The sequence below is a fragment of the Macrobrachium rosenbergii genome, chromosome 24, assembly GCF_040412425.1.
Source record: "Macrobrachium rosenbergii isolate ZJJX-2024 chromosome 24, ASM4041242v1, whole genome shotgun sequence".
NCBI classification, from domain to species: Eukaryota; Metazoa; Arthropoda; class Malacostraca; order Decapoda; family Palaemonidae; genus Macrobrachium; species Macrobrachium rosenbergii.
Window position 1 is genome coordinate 31,927,850 of NC_089764.1, and position 16,996 is coordinate 31,944,845.

Consider the following 16,996-nt stretch of genomic DNA (forward strand, 5'->3'; position numbering starts at 1 on the left):
AAAGGATCTCACTGTAAGTCGACTACCTTTCCTGAGTCCAAAGGGATACCAAAGGCTTCTCACCAGAATTGTGGTAAGATAGAAGTGCTAAGGTCATGCACCCCAAGTTCTGATTGATTTTCCCCTTATTTTTCTTTTACCATATTTTCTTCCATTTTTATGCATATTCCTATTCCAATTGTATATCCCGACCTATATATGTTGAATGCACCAATTTGGCACATTCACAAAGCATGCTGCATTTTCTGGGATGAATTTCAATTTTTTTTTAATTTCCACATCTAATTTCCTTCAGTAGACAACTTCACCTATAAACTTTAGGCTGGCCCTTTTCATTTTTATGGTGATTGGTAAAGCATGTCTTGTTCACTGTTTCAATATGTTACACTCTTGTGGAAACGACAAACGTCCTTAGACTTATTAATACTCTTCGAAAGAAGGTCACCACTTCCCATGCTCTTTCCAAATGTGGAAACAATCAGGTTCTAATGCCAGAAGTCAAAAGGCTGGAAAATTCCCTTGCAACACCATCCCTCTTTTCCGTCCAGCTTCTTGGGCCTCCAGATAACCTCTGAAGATTGGGGTCCTTCCTTAAATAAGTAACAGCACCAAACATCCACTCCTGGCTGGCAATGGGAAAGAATTCATATAGACGATGCTCGAAAAGTCAGCCTCTGAGAGCGAGAGCATAATCAAAATAGATACAACAGTAGAAGGTGGATGACATACCTGTGAAGGGTAGGCCTGCACCCAGAAGAATTTTTGCTATGGTGGCCTGGTAAGAAGAGATGTGGTGTGCCAACCAGCCATTTGCAGCCCTTGATAACAGTTCTTCTTTCCACCTTGCAATTTTTACATCAGATGCAGTGTCATTTACAGTGTTCATATTAAAAAAAAAAAAAAAAGCCACACACGCACACACAACTGGTTGGGTCATCTCAGGATGGGTTTTTCCTGGTCTCAACCTTACGTTTAACTGCCACCGAAGACCAAAAATACTACAAACCTATCTAAAACTGGCAAAACAGGTCTCACCTTGAGTGGCTAGGCTGCAACCACCTCACTGTCACCCCAACATGATTAGGTGGTTTCCTGTCAAAGGTGACAGAAGCCATCCTAACCTCAGGTGAAAAAGCATGAGTTTCCATAATTCTAAAAAAGGACCCTCACTAAAGAAAGGCAAGGAGGAAGTGGAAGAATGTGGTCTCTTCCTTTGGAAGGAAAGATGACACATTAAAACACCAAGCTAGCAGTTGTCATCTTATGACCAGGAATCAACACAAAGATGTAGTAAGCCCTGCTTTTCTCATCAAGCAATCTCTCCCAATAAAGATTACTTCTTAGCTAACAAAGAATTGTTGGCACTTACATATGTCAACAGTTTGAGAGACAAAATGTCAAAATGACATCAGCTTGGACACAATTGGCGCACCCCTTTTTCTTTAATGAGAAAAGAGCATGGCTTCTAGTCCACAATTCCAGTCGCTATCTTGAACTTGATCACTAACAGGGCTGCATGGAGCAGACTACTATTGGCCTGAATAGTCATCCGAAAAACTGCAATGCCTTCCAGGGTCAGTGACTGAGCTAGCAGTACACCCAGAGTAGAGGTTGCAAAAGCAGGGTGTACCTTAAAGCTTCACTAACAGGCTTGTGCAAAACTACCGAATGGTGATCTGAGTTTGAGAGTCAAGGAAAAGGAGATCCCCACCATCTGGGAACAGAATATATTTTCAAATCAAGGGCACACCTAAAAACTTGGATGTTGTAGTGGAGAGCCATGTATAGTCATGTTACCCAACTATCTAAGAGCATCTAGCACAGAAAATAATAATGGATTCATGAGATACAAGCGGCTTCTGTATTACAACAATAAGTCCAGAAGGACAACAACAGGTGGGTGGGGTGGAAGGACATTGGTGGTTAAGATGGGAATGGTAACCATGACAGTCAGCATAAGTAGAAGCAACATCTGGTTGACCCTCTAACATACCATCCAAAGGCTGGTAGTCCTAAATCCTTTGGATAATTATGACCCACTGACATATCCCAAAATTCGATTGGAATACCTTATGACTGTCTGATGGATCCTTTTGAAAACTGCTATCGTAGCTGAGCTCACCAAGAACTAGAGACTTCCACAATGCGGCTGAACATAACATAGAGATTAAAAATTAAGCATAAAGACATATAATTACTAAAGATGCTGAAGAAGACAGCACTACCTGATAACTGAGCACTAATATCCAAAAATAAAATGGTAACATGAATAAATTAAGGCCACAAAATAATGCAAAAATACACTGATGATTGAAAGGCAATCCAACAGTGAGGAAACAAACTTGGGAGCAGCACTGTAACCACATAAAATTAAATGTCCAAGTGCTTACGACTGAAGGCTCCACGTGAATCCTGTGTGCAGGAGTTACTATGAAGGCTCCACATGAATCCTGTGCAGTACATGATACTATGAAGGCTCCACGTGAATCCTGTGCAGTAGGTGATACTACAAGTTCTACCTTTTTGGACGAAAGTTTGCAGTGTCCTGAGACATTTGAAGGCTACAAATGTGGGCTATATGAGTAACGGGTTGGATGAAACTACTATTTTGCCGGTCCCTAAATGACTTTGCTTTTCATAAATGATTAAAATTCTCCAATAGCCATTTCTTTTGAGAGCCAATTCCCAGACAACTAGTTTTGGCTAGCTGTACATTTAAAATATTTCCAAATTTGCCTATTTTCCATCAATCTATGGATGTTCTCATTATCCTTCAATAATGTACTGAATGAATGCGAGACAAATAATATTTGACACTGATCAAGGCAATGCTTTCTTGAATATTTTGAAGAAAGAACAGATGAACAATAATTTAAGGAGAAATTAAATGTGTTAACAGGAAGCAATTATATACGATACACACGCACTTAACTGTACAGAGAGATATACATGATTATGATGCAAAATTAGGATTATACCACCCAAATGACACAAAAATAGTTACTGTATGCTTTAGTAGTAAACAAACACACCATCAACTGAAATAATGAAAGAATAAACCAACTCAAATCTTCAATGCCCAAGATAATGAAAGGATAAAACATAAAATGAACAAAAAGGAGATGGTGATTCAAGAAACTCCTTTCTACAGCACTACCTCAACAAATAAGGAAGATGGGGGTTCAGCAATCACCAAGGTAGGCATTTCTAATCTGATGGTGTCTGCATAGTTTCAAGATGACTCAATACTGAACGCCTGCAGAAAACCTAAGCTGAGTGAGCCAACTGTAAAGGAATAACTCTTTGTTTCAACTACATTACTTGAAATGCTTATGATAGGAAGCTTGCAGGAAAATAATCACCAATGCCAAAGGTACCTACTTACCAAGTTTCACCAAACCAGAGAAAACAGGTAGGGAAGAGACTAATAATATAAAATAACAATACCAAATAGAAGGCCTACTACCATGCAGTAACTGATGAATTCTAGCATGTTAAATCTAATTAGCACCATTAATGTCAGTTATACATACTTCTGTACTCGACTTATTTTTGCCGTCAAGAAAAGTTTTCTCATGGTTTTGCTGTATATACCTAGTAATTGTTGAGCTAGCCCACACTGCTCTTTTTGTTAATAAAAGAAAGAGAGAGAGAGAGAGAGAGAGAGAGAGAGAGAGAGAGAGAGAGAGAGAGAGAGAGAGAGAGAGAGAGAGAGAGAGAGAGAGAGAGAGAGAGAGAGAGAGAGAGAGAGAGAGAGAGAGCTAGCTAGCTAGCTAGCTCTCTAGCTTCTAGCTAGCTGCTACTCTCTCTTGCTACATGCACTTCCTGCCCGTATTTCGCCTCGGTGTTCTGGTTTTTTCTTTCTTTTTTGTTTGTGTGATTCTGAGTGATGCTGGATGGTCCACCAAGGTCTACAGGTCTTGCAAGATATACAGGTAGAAGCTTTGTTTTCAGCAATCTTGGACAGGGTTCGCAATATTTTTCTCAACCTCTGAAGGAGGCTTCAGTAAAAATTACAGCCAAATGATAAGGGCACATCTTTCACAAAGCTCTGACATAGACAGGGCCGAGCTCATCATTACAATCTCAATGGAAATCAGGTTTCACACACAGATTCAAGGCACATGTACAGATTACAATCAAACCCATGGGAGTCGCATTTTTCAGTCTGATCAATAACTGCACGGTTTCTACAGGACTAACGACTGTTCTCCACACCATATCATCTATCAGTTGCCATTGACGCTTGTCATGAAGATTGTCCTGGTCGCCTTTCCAAGACTGCTGAACCTCCTTGGCTGACACTGACCTAATGAGGGATTTTGTAGCAACATCCTCAATAACTTGATTTGGCACAGGTGGACTCTGAGGGAATTGGAGGACAAATGTGTTCACAGCCGTAAACATTGCCACACTTTTAGCAAGGGACCTTCACTGTCTTCCCTGTCACCTCATCCCAAACTGCATCTATGAAGAGTTTGTCCGGGGTAGATCCCTTCTCCCTCAGTGCCAATCAGAGGCCTCAATACGGCTTCCAAGAGAAGTCTTTTACAAATCGTATAAAGAAGGCAGTTCTAAGGATGATGTCCCACTCCTCCTTCCATATAGAAAGAGGAGGCTGTCTGCCTTTAAAGAATTTCACCACGGGTAGTCAGAGATAAGAACAATCTCCCTCATGTTCAGGCAAATCCTCCATTACAACCATGGGCTATATAGGTTTTTTAAATGGACAGCACCTGCTCTTTCCAGACACAAGTGGGGCCCCCTTATTAAAGCAATGAGCAACCTTTCCATTATATTCTAAAGACTCGGAAATGTTTTGAGACTGGATGCTGGCTCAATGCACTTCTTCCCCTGAATCCAGTCAAGATAGAGATAAGTTGGTGACATGGTCCAACAGAATAAGTTATTTCCTGCTCCTGGACAATAGAGACGAATTTCCACAGTCTACAGTAATTCCTCATGTCTCAAGGCAGTACCTTTGGTTCATTGCAAAAGAGAAGGCATAACTGGTCCAGATCTACTCTACGTGTATTCACTCAAATCATGTCCCCTGTGGTTTGGGCTGACATACTTAGGATCTACCCATGTCAGCTACTCAATGACGTGTTAATCAAGGGCCCTCCAAAGATGAACTGTAAAAACATGTCCATGCTCTTCGAGCTCTGCCATACCTTAGGTCTCCAGATCAATTAGTTGGACTAACCACCACTCACACTCTTGACTTATTGCAGCAAGGTCAACAACATGAAGAGGTAGACAATTTGTCCTTTTAATGACAAAATCGTCAAAAAGCACTGTCACGTATATTCCTCGCAGGTCACTTGCCGTACTTTGAGAAGCTAGTTCCTCACAGCAAGTTCATGAGCCAATCCCTCCAACTTGCCACATGGTAGTACAAACCATGCCTGAGGATTGCTCAGTTCACTTTGGAAGTGGTTCTAAGACCTTGAGTGATAGCAGAAAACAGATAACCTTCCTACCAATTCCAGAGATCTGATGTTCATGGATGCCTTTGATCTCTGTGAAGAGTGCTCACCCCATGGGTCTCAAAGCATGAGTGTTACTCTCAGGAGAAGCGTCATCATTATATAAATTTTTTGGAGTTTAGGGCTATTTTCTTCAGCTTCAAAGCATTTGTCATGACTCACACATCAAGGAGACACTCACACCATGGCCCGTACCCTGGCTTTATAAGCTTTCGTCTGGGGCAGGATGTGATGTTGGTAGCGAGACTTATCCTAGGTACTCACATCATAGCAGACTCCTTGAGCTTATTGTAAATTCTCACCTCAAGAGTGGTTGCTGGGTGACACAGTCTACTACACCTTATAGAATTTGTAAAGCAAGAATATTCTGAAATCACTGCTGTGGCCACCACAAGGTCCTAATGACCTGTAACTAACAATCTACAACGAAGGAAGTGGGCACAATTTGCCAACTGGTGCAATGAATATGGTCTTCATCCAGCCAATGCTGCTAACCCAGTGACTGCAGTGTTCCCCAGTTTTCTGCAGAATCAAAAGTTCTCTTTCTGCAAATAAAGGACACCACAAAACATCACATCCTAAACTAGCCAGGTGCGCTGACATGGATTTGACAATTTAAATCAGGCATTTTTCACACTTTTATAATTATGTCTGTCAATTTCATCAATCATGTTAGTTATTATGTGAATATCCCCCTACAGAAAAGAAAGGTAAAAAAAAATAGGAGAAACTTACTCAAATCATACACAAAAGTAAGGAGTAAGGCAAAATAATGTGTGGGGTTTGAGCATAAGCAGCAGGGCCCCTCTAAATCCTAAGCCACTACAGGTAGGTTTTGTTGCAAGAAGTAGAGCGTTATACGATTGAGGGGGCTGAAGTGAAGATATTCCTTCTACATACAACTGAGTAACAGCCTTCCAGGCAGGCTTACAAATGTTGATGCTCATATGTTTATAAGAGATTCTAAGGCTATTTCAGTGTCCAGCCCTTTGGTTTTACTACAGTAATCATGACTCCATGTTTTTAATGATATGTTCTAATTCTATTTACTGCAAGTCTGCCTGGATAATAAATGCCTTTTCTAGATTGTTTTCTAAGAATGCACACGCCCAACCAATCAAATGGAAACAAATGTAAAGTAGCTACAGACCAGACACTGAAAGAGCATGACAACTCCTAACCCATTACATGGACTACCCCCCCACAAGCAAAGCTCAATTGATTTATGTTTTATGGGGGCAGTAAATCATATTTCAGCAAAATGGCTCACTGAGAAATTAGTGTATTTAATATGACTATACAGTATCTAGTTTTTCACTTGTAAAAATCACACCAGAATAAAGTATTGCTAAGTGTCAAAATAATAAAATTTTAAAGGCAGTTTCAACTAAGTTATTTTTTCACGTTCCCAAACCTCCTTCTCAAGTAAGAAGCAGAACCCACATGGTGCATCATAATCTCTCATTTTTGGAAGGTCGTTAACTATCTCAAGCCTTCCCTTGTAATGAATAAGACATTTGCTTCCTGCTTACACACAAAAACAAGTAATTCTGTGAAGCTTAACACTCACCATTGCTGGATCCCCACTTGTTGGCACAGAACCGTCTGCATGCGGTAACATAACTTCTGGAAAATTAGGATTCTCAGACCCTCCTAAGGAGGCATCACCGCCCCCACCCCCATCGCCCTCCAAATTCCAGTCACCCTCATCCTCTTCACCAAGGTCAACTACATCCTCCTGTTTAATGTCCTGGAAAGAAAACAAAAAATTATGGGCACACCCAAAATTTCTCCAACCTTGAAAATTCAGACTACATTCACTAACACTGAATCATATCCACTAAACATTCTGGAAGTGTGCAGAAGATGTGAACACTGCAATGTACGTATGAAGGTCAAATACTGACAAATGTGGTAAAGTACAAAAGGTCTCTGATAAAGAACTTAAGATTCTAAAAGAATTTAATGTCCAAAGCTACTACTGTACAACAACCACATATGGTGCCTTGGTTCTTTAGGAATCCACCTACTGAACACTGCATCAAGGGTAATTACCACTCCAAAATTAACTGAACTTGAATGAGTCATAGTTTCACAAAGAACCAGTCATAACATACAAAACCATAACAATTACAATAAAAATGTTAAATGGATAGGTTTAATTTACATAGCCATGAAAATTTCATGAAAATTACCCTAACAGAAAGCCCCCAAAAAAAGTTAATAGCAAAAGGCCAACATTAGACAACCCAATCACATCAAATTTCTCAGCAAATTCAGTTGGCCCAGAAGTGTTTCTCTATAAAAATAAGAATAAGATCATTAAAAACACACACACACACACAGAGTTAATGCCTGGATCAACTGAAAATACTGAAGATTCTGATCAAGTTTCCTTAAACTTTATTCCAAAACAATTACCATTAGTTAAATTTTGGAAAATAAACATGTTCCAACTGTTATAGAGGGTTTTATCTGCCTTTTATATATTCCCATAACATGATTCATGTGTGTACATATAGACTGAAAAATACGTAACATTACATCACTGTTATAAAGTATAATTTGTCCAGAATTCGATCAGCGTCAATGAAAATACTGTACCATAGGGAAAGACACAGGCACTACGTCTCTAGTTCCCCTAATGCGATTCATACATCCACAAACTTATGATATAGCTTAGGATGGGCTTACAAATCTTTACATGGAAAAACCCAAGCATGTCCACATCTTCAAACTACATGTACGGCAAATCTTATTATAATACACGTAAGCACCAAACATTTTTTTTTTATTTTTCCTTTCTGAGGGTGGCTGGGTGGGGCTCTGATGTGCCATCAAATATAGTGCATACTCTGTTTCTCCCACACACTTTTTTTAAAATCTTAGTTATGTCCTTGATCTAGTAGCTTCAAATCTAAAGCGATTATTCTAGTAATGCCTCTAATTTAGTAAACGTGATCACCTAGAATGTGGGTGACACTAACAAGTTGGAATATCTACCAAGTGTTAATAATTTCACAGAAGTCGTGAATCCAATTAACATCATTCAAAAGTGCACGTGTTGGTGGGTTGGCATTAAGTCCACTAATTAGGGGAAACCTCTTGCCATATTTACCAAAATGCTGTACACCGCCAGAGCTACTAACAGCTCAAAAATTTCTTCCAAGTCCCATGAATTTTATTCAAATTACAGTAAACCCCTGTAGTTGTGGGGGACGCATACCACAGCCCCCCCATGAATAGCTAAAATCTGCGAATACTTAAAACCCCTCTAAAAACACTTAGAACTGCCTATTTTGACAGTTCAAACACACACAAAAAAAACACTAAAAGTGCTTATACCCGCGTATTTTAATAGTTTTATCACAAAAAGTGCATTTAGTCATGAAAACAATACGAAAATACAGTAATTAGTGAAGATTCTCAGTGAAAAATACAGCAATTGGGCGAATTTTCCGCAAATAATGTGTATATACGTTCCACAGAAAAATCCGCAAATAGCCGAGTCCGCGAATACGGGGGAGGTTTACTGTATGTTACATTACATATATTTAGAAGTTAGGCAAAATTTCCAATACATAATAAAAAAAACCTCCATTAATCTGCAGAAATGTTTAATACACTGCATTGAAGACATCACTCTTCCTTGCTTTTGCCTTTCTCCATTATGCAAACATTTGACCATGTTTCAGTATTGCAGTATTTCTTTCAAATACCTGAGAACAATGATACCCAATACTGTATAGGTTCTCTTAAAGTGGTATCTAGTTCAAAATATTTTTTCAAATTAAACAACAGGAAGGCTGAGTAAGATTTTGGAAAAAGAAAAATAAACTGACTTTCAATATGAAAGTAAAATTAACCTATACAAAAATCGGTTTTGTCAACTTGAGAATAGTTTTAAATGTGATACGTGTAATGATGGAAGTTTAAACATGACCTTCATATCTCCCGTAAGAGAATAATATGTGATAGTATCAGCTGCACTCTCATGGCAACTGGCAGTGATGATGATGATGACAAGCATTTCTAAAGCTATAGTAACCAGTTTTTATAATTACCCTGAACGGGTTGTTTATTCTGCAACTTATTTTATTGTAACTTTACTCTTTTTCCTACCAGAGACTTTAAGAAGGATTACAGAGCTGTTGTCAAATTGCAAAGCCTCCACATGAGATGTGCCATCCTCCAATCTAGATTTAAAAATACCAAATTCTGAGGTAATTTATACTTTTCATAACATACAAACCTATGCTTTCATATATGGGAGTACTCGCACTCAGCGTGCTTTGAATCTTCCCCAAAAACTTCATTCTAACGGTTAGGCCTACGGTCGCATGCGAACTGAGAAGGCCTGACCCTACCACTGTGCTTCGCTTCACATTTCAACATAACAGGTAGGAACCTGGAACTTTAGAGGTTTTCTTAGGATACACTGAACCCAAACCTCACCAATTAACATCTGCTTGTCATCCTGAATATCCCTCTCTCCTGAGTGCACCCTCTTTATCTTGCCCACAATGGCAAGTCTGTCAACCTGGCAAGACAGAGTAATTACAACACCCAAAAGACTCGTTGGGATGGTTCTGGTTTGAGCTGGCCCCCAATTCCATTACCTTTAACAACCTCAAATGTCTACACACTAGTAGGCTTGCTTCTGAGTAAGTATAATGACGTATTCATTATACTGTACTGTACAATAACCATTCAAGATCCAATCTCATGGGAACAGCAATATAAAGTCTTACACAATATAACTGCACAGACTGGATACAGTACTTACTGGCACAGTAAAATCATATATCATAAAAAATGCAGTGCTCAAAGCTGGACCCTTCTAATCAGGTTGCATACAGTTTCGAGAACTTAACTTTATCCACTGAGGTTTAAAAATGTTGCAATAAAGCCATGAAATTCCTAGTATTGTTCTTGTGAAAACCAAAATGAAAAATTATCATAAAACATGAGATCCGCAACATTAATTTCAGAAAAAATGAGACGGATTTTGACAAGCACTTCTGTGGGAATTAAAAACTATAAGAAACATGCCAGGAACACTGCTTTAGCAATTCACTGCCGAGACAAAAATCATAAGATAAACTTTAACAAATGTGTTCAAAAGCACTAAAGCCAAAATATAAAAAAAACTATAAGGAGCAAAGAAAGCAAATAAGTAAGTGCAGACAGGAAGAGGCATTAACATAATGAGAGAGAGAGAGAGAGAGAGAGATAACAAGACCGACATATACCAACACGGCTCTACATTGTCAAGCTTCTGCTTCACAACAAACAAAAAATCACAGCACATCACTACGTCCTTGAAAAGAAATACTTACAACCTCAGGTTCTTGTTTTGACTGATGAGGGTTCTGTATTCCAGAGGGACCGGGCGAGGGTTCTTCCGCAGAATTGGTACTTGGTAACTGATCTTGATGGGGCGTGGTATCCCCAGAGGATCCCTGCCCACTATTAGGCTGTTTAGAACTAAGACTAGGCGCTGAATTGTTTTCACTAAAGGTACTATTGGCACTATGTACACTGGTTCTGCTGTCCTCGTCTAACGTCGCCTCCACGGGGGGCATGCTAACTTGAGAAGCACCAGACGGGGTTGGGGGGTGGGGGGGCGAACGAGTTCTGGGCACTGAGGGTGTTTGCGGAAGAGACGGAGGCGCGGGGTGGGGAGGAGACCTTTCGCGAGGCCTTGGTCTCTTAGCAGGGGGACTGTGTTCCAAATGCACTTTGTGGTCGCGCTCTTTTTCTCTATCACGTTCTCTTTTGGGGGCAGGGGGGTCATCGGGCACTGCTAAGCCCTTAATTTGCAATCCCTCTGCAGTTTTAATTAGAGATCCTAGACTAGACTGAGGAACATTCACTTCACCATTGTACATGAAGTCTAAAAGGGCTTCAAGGTCCCTCGCAGTAACATCTTTCATATACACTATAGGATGTTTACTTGGCGACCTTGTAAACATTTGCTTAAAGTAATCACTACAGGTACTTAGTACAAATTTGTGTGCGGCATACAGCTTCCCACCACAGGCCAATGTGGCATCGACAAAAATTTCCTGAAAAGAAAAAATACGCGCTGTAGTAAAAATACCGAATCGAAAGATCCAAACTTAAATACAATCAATATATTTAAAAATTCCACATTCAAGACTCTTTACTATTCCATACTGTATATTAACGGAAAAATGTTTAAAAATTCCACATTAATGGAAAAATTCCACATTAATCGAAAAATATTTAAAAAATACTTGAAAATTTATATAGACCTGCTATCACAATTTCCAACATTAATGGTCTTCAGACTTATAAAACTTACTTCGAACCCCCGTTATCCTGCAATGCTCCCTTTGTGTATAGTAATATAACTACTGTCAAGTACTGCCGTTTTCTTTTTTGAAAGTTAAGCATATTAATCTAACAAAAATAACCTATGGTCTCTTTGCAAATGCAATACAAATGACCAGACTCATACTCAGTCAAAAGATAGTGACAGCGACTCCAAGTATTTTAATACATTTTTATCTATCCTGATGAACATAAAATTCTTCAGCAGCTTGAATTTCACGTCAATGGCCCCTGAATACAGTAATAATAATAATAATAATGACAAATCTTTACATTGGCTTTACTACTACTCTCATTATTCTCTCTCCTCTACACGGTGGTTTTGTCGTCTCTAAATACCACTTTATTCTAACCCACTGATCTGTTTCTTTGGAGAAAATTGGCTGCCCTAAGGACACCTTGCTAAACACCACATTCCACATTTAGTTTAGGGAGTCCAGCAACCCTGCGAACACTTCGATTTATTATGTCTCCTTTCCTCTACGGCAAAATTTTAACTTCAATGCCACTACTTCAAGTCCATAAAAAAATATATATATATAATAAAGCCTATCATTTGCTTTGAGGATGCTGACAATATCTATGCTTTGTAACCCAACTTTCAATACAAACAAGTAAAAAATGCACAGAAGTTTCTTCGGCACAATCAACTTTTCTGTTCATCATATAATGCTGTACAAAACTTTTAGCCACGGCCCATCAAATCTTAGCTGCGACCCATGAAATGCAGCCACGGTCTGGCAATGGCCTGCGTTGCTGGCACCTATAGCGGTGCCAGAAGTACGATTATGGCTAACTAAAAACTTAAACTAAAAATGCTGGTTTTATTTTACTTTAAACCATTACTTGATACTGAAGTTTTCATGCTGTGATCATAAGTTTCCTTAACAAGATTAGTACGAAATTCATGCTAAAATCGATTACAAATTTAGTTAATGAGATATTTAGTCTTTCATGTTAAACCATTTACTCCAATGGGGACCCACGGGAGTGGTGCTGATACTGTACAAAATTTTACAGTGAAAGGAACGTCAGAAATGTTTAAAGCACACGTTAAAACATTGGAAAATACTTTCAAGTCAAAAATGTGATAATAGTTAGAAATGAAATTTTACCAAAATGCTGACAGACATCTGAGATATATGATAAATGCTAACATACACTTGACAAATATGAACAATGCTAATGACGCTGCCCACGTATAAACTAACCTGTTCCCGCAGGAAAGTAAGGATGTCCACAAAGTGGGCCTGGTGATTATTCCATTTCAAGGAGAGAAGCTCTTCTGCCATCTTGCCACACCTGCAATCAAAACACATACAATGAATTCAGGAACCCTTCAATTTGAGAGAGAGCTTCTTCCTTCAATAATCAACAACACAGTATAAGAAACAAACTAAATTAATACACTACTCCCTACTGGATTAAATATTCTTTCATATATGTTATGCCTGATCGCCATTCCGGTTCCCCTTCAGACTAGCTAAGTTGAAAATACCCTAACCAGAACTTGACACTGTGTAAGTTCTGCCCTGGTCAAGGTTAAGAGGTGACCTATCTTCTAATGTCATGTTCACATTACAGGCAGTCCCAGTTATCGGTGATCCAGTTTTACGATGCTTGTCTAGTAACAATGAGAACTGGAATTTCAGGGCCGATATGCATCAAATCTCTGGTTATCGGCGCAGATCCCCACTCAACATCGGTGCTGATCCGCAGTTATCGGCGCAAATAACCAGCGATCGGCACTGTTATCAGCAATCGGTCATCGTCACGCCATCAGGAGCGGAATCCCACCGATAACCGGGGAGAGCCTGTACATGGGTAATCTAATTATATAGCCCTCATCAATTTTGGAGTAATACTAAGCGTTCTTTGCCGTATGACCCTGGGTTGTGCTATATAATTTCTTCTGTGATTGTTGAAATTCCATTAGTGATTGCTCATGTATTTTATTCAAAATTTTTGCCTATGCAAAAAACCTTCGTATTCTTAAAATAACACTGAAATACCACCTTACCTAAAACTCCCACTGTCATGCTTAGCATCCCATTTCAATGCATCTGAATCCAAAGGAAGTAAAACAATTCAAGTCTTGTATATGCTCACTTTTTTAGGAAGTAAAAATGGAGTGAGACAGAAGGGTGAACTTATAAACAAAAATATACCACTGGTACACATCACAATTCCTGTGCTTTGTTGCTCGATGGATATATAGAGATACTACTAAATTAAAATGAAGAAACTGTCAGGAAGTGACTCAAAAATACTGCGGCCTATCCCTAACTTGTAATGCAATTATTTTTTTCATTGATTAGAAGTTTATGAAAAATGTGTTCAGATGTTGAAATGCAATTTTGATGGTCGTGGTGTACGTGGAATGGAACATCTGTTTAGATGTAGTTAAAAACATGGCAGAACACAGACCAATGAGAAAACACTCGGTGTTGGAGATGACTCAGACAAAAGGATAATTTGTGCAAAATGTGATTAAGGGTAGAGAGACCTCATCAAATACGTACCTCTGTTAAAAGGTAATCTAACATTAAAACAACACAGAAAGTGGCAAGGTACAAGCAGACAGGACAAAGCCATGAATATGTATATATAGAGCCTAGTGTGTTGTCACTTCTTATAAATAATTGTGGTCATATAAAAGATAAACATGAATTAAATGTACAAAATGGGCATCATTAGACAAGTTGTCACCGTAAAGGTGTTGGTACTGTATATTGTTTAATATCTATTATGCACACAGCCAACTGACATGGAAATGAGGAGCTAAAGAAGTGTTTCTTGAACTCTACATTACATTCTATTCACTTGTAGTTATTTCAATTTATTTGTACTTACATAGAATAAAATAATTTACAAACCTACACTTCAGTGTAAAATACATTAAAATTCCTTATTTATTTGATTTTATTATTACACCTCAATACTGGAGTCTTAATACTAGGCTATACTTCAAAGTCTCCTTACTATATTTAAAAAATTCATACGAAACCAATCGCAAATTTACTGTTACGCTACCGGGAGATTTACCATCTTTCCCATAGGTAAACTATCCCAGTGGGCTTAACGGTAAATTTGCGATAGACTCAAGCACAAGTTTCAGTAATCCTACGGTTTTCTTTCCTATTTTCAATTTCTTCTTTCGACAGATCTGCAAATAGAAGTACATCTGCTAAAAAATGAGCAGTTTATCTGCTTATAGAAGCAGGGATTGTAAAAAAAAACGAAGGGAACAAAGCCCTGAACCTCACACATATAATGTAATGTGCCTGCAACCATGTTTGTGGAGTGAGCACTTATAAAGGAACCAGACCCCACGTAGGAACTTGGCATGGGCTCTTGCTCTTCAGCAGCCACTTTTTGATAAATGTGAAAAACTGAGCAGTTTACCTGCTTACATAAGCGGCGATATACGATTTTCTCAAAATTCTATGGGGGTTCCGTATCCCTAAGGCATGTTTCTGTTTATTTACGTTCCCACTTTATTCCATTTTTTTTATAATCTCTGGTTCTGTAAACAGAAAAACTTTTTTTTTTTTTTGTTGCTTTCCATGATTCAATGAATATTTAATAAATCTGTGCTGATCATGACTTCGCTTAATGCAGTGAATTTGGACCCCAAATAGAGGTTTGCGTACAATAGGCCGGTAATCCTACAGTTTAGGGGTCCAAATTTACAGCATTACATAAAGTCAAGATCAGCACACACATTTATCAAAAATATTTACTGAATCTTAGAAAACAATGAAAAAATGAGCAATTTATCTGCTTATGGATTGTAAAAATATAAACACACAAAGGGAATGAAGGGGGGGAGTGTAAATATAAACAAAAACATGTCTTAGGGGCTACGGACCCCCCCCCCAAAATAGAATTTTGATTAGATCGTAAATCTCTGCTTCTGTAGGCAGATAAACTGGTCATTTTTTAGCAGATATACTTCTGCTTGCAGATCTGTCGAAAGAAGAAATTGAAAATAGGAAAACTTAAATACATAGACACAAGGGAGAAGTGAATTTGGACCCCTAAATTGTAGGATGACCCCAATGCTTAAATATCAGGCAACGCAAAAGGATTGGGACGTTAAGACCTACGGTACGCCTCCTTTTTGTCAAATCCGAAAAACACATTCACGCTTTATAAACCTGTCTTACGTGCGGCACGTCCAAACAAACGACATTAACCAGCCTTAAAGGAAGGAGCATTAGACAAAGTAAATAACTTAAACCCTAAATGAGTATTACGGAAGATATGACAAGACGCCTTTTGACAGATGGGCTTCCAACCTATACTAAACAACACACACAAGGATGCGGCACCTAATAAGCCTCGGCCCACAGGTCTAGTCCTCAGCCCTGTCAACGAAAGGAAAAGCGGTCCCATTGCTCGCCGTCACCGAGAGCAAATCACCGTCTAGTGCTTGCGCTTGTCAGCAAATGTGCCGACGGATTAAAAGGCCATTTCTTGCGGCAAGCAAACGCGATCAATCTGCAAACATGGCGTCCATAGGTGTCTTTTAAGAATGCCCCCCTCCTCCTCCCCCCCCCGACCAAGCTGCGCGTAACAACGTCGCTCATTTCGACGGAAAACGTCACGACGGAATCAGAGGAGGACGGCCACTTCTGTACCAGCTGAACCACCGGGGTTAAATGCAGCCATTACGCGATTCCCGCGAGGCAATTAGGGCGAACTTACATTTACTTTCCGGGTTTCGCGGACTACATCTTCCAAGCACTAGGACACCACAGCGTCGACTGCGCTTCTCTCCCGACTGATGCCGCTCCAGAACCTTAAAGCTGATTGGTCAATAAAGGGAACCTTTTCGGTCACGTGACGCGATGACGTCGTTGTGAGGCTGGCTTACGTTCGGATGCTGTGAAATTCGACTTTCATATTCGCTCGACAGGCTTGATTTGATGTGTCAGTAAACATTCAGTATCTCCAGTAACCATATTAAACCATAAATCCCCATAAATATCATAATTAACTTGATTATTTCATGATTCCTCGAAAAGATGTCGCATTCCAACGAAGCTATATTTTATCACTAACGGATGCGGTAACCATTTCTTCAGATGATTTATAAAACCTGTACATAGATCCCTCAGTCTTGGTGGAGAAAGATGATGCTGAAA

General features: G+C 39.2%; 1 protein-coding gene across 30 annotated transcripts in view; it reads right to left on the reverse strand.

The window, feature by feature from the left end:
* Positions 1–16,659, reverse strand: part of LOC136851982 (broad-complex core protein isoforms 1/2/3/4/5-like) — a 111,116-nt gene extending 94,457 nt beyond the window's left edge. For 25 of the 30 annotated variants that reach the window (XR_010857024.1, XR_010857026.1, XR_010857025.1 and 22 more), the window contains exons 1-4: positions 16,557–16,659; positions 13,058–13,148; positions 10,829–11,557; positions 7,060–7,239 (exon numbers count right to left, since the gene is read on the reverse strand). Coding sequence is in view for 27 of the 30 variants with exons in the window: in XM_067126393.1 (XP_066982494.1) it covers positions 7,060–7,239; positions 10,829–11,557; positions 13,058–13,148; positions 16,557–16,558 (1,002 nt within the window). In the remaining 3 variants the exon portion in view is untranslated. Of the gene's footprint in view, positions 1–7,059; positions 7,240–10,828; positions 11,558–13,057; positions 13,149–16,180; positions 16,510–16,556 lie in introns of those variants that run through there. The other 5 variants (XM_067126398.1, XM_067126396.1, XM_067126381.1 and 2 more) reach the window with 5 other exon arrangements.
* Between the last annotated feature and the right edge of the window lie 337 nt (positions 16,660–16,996).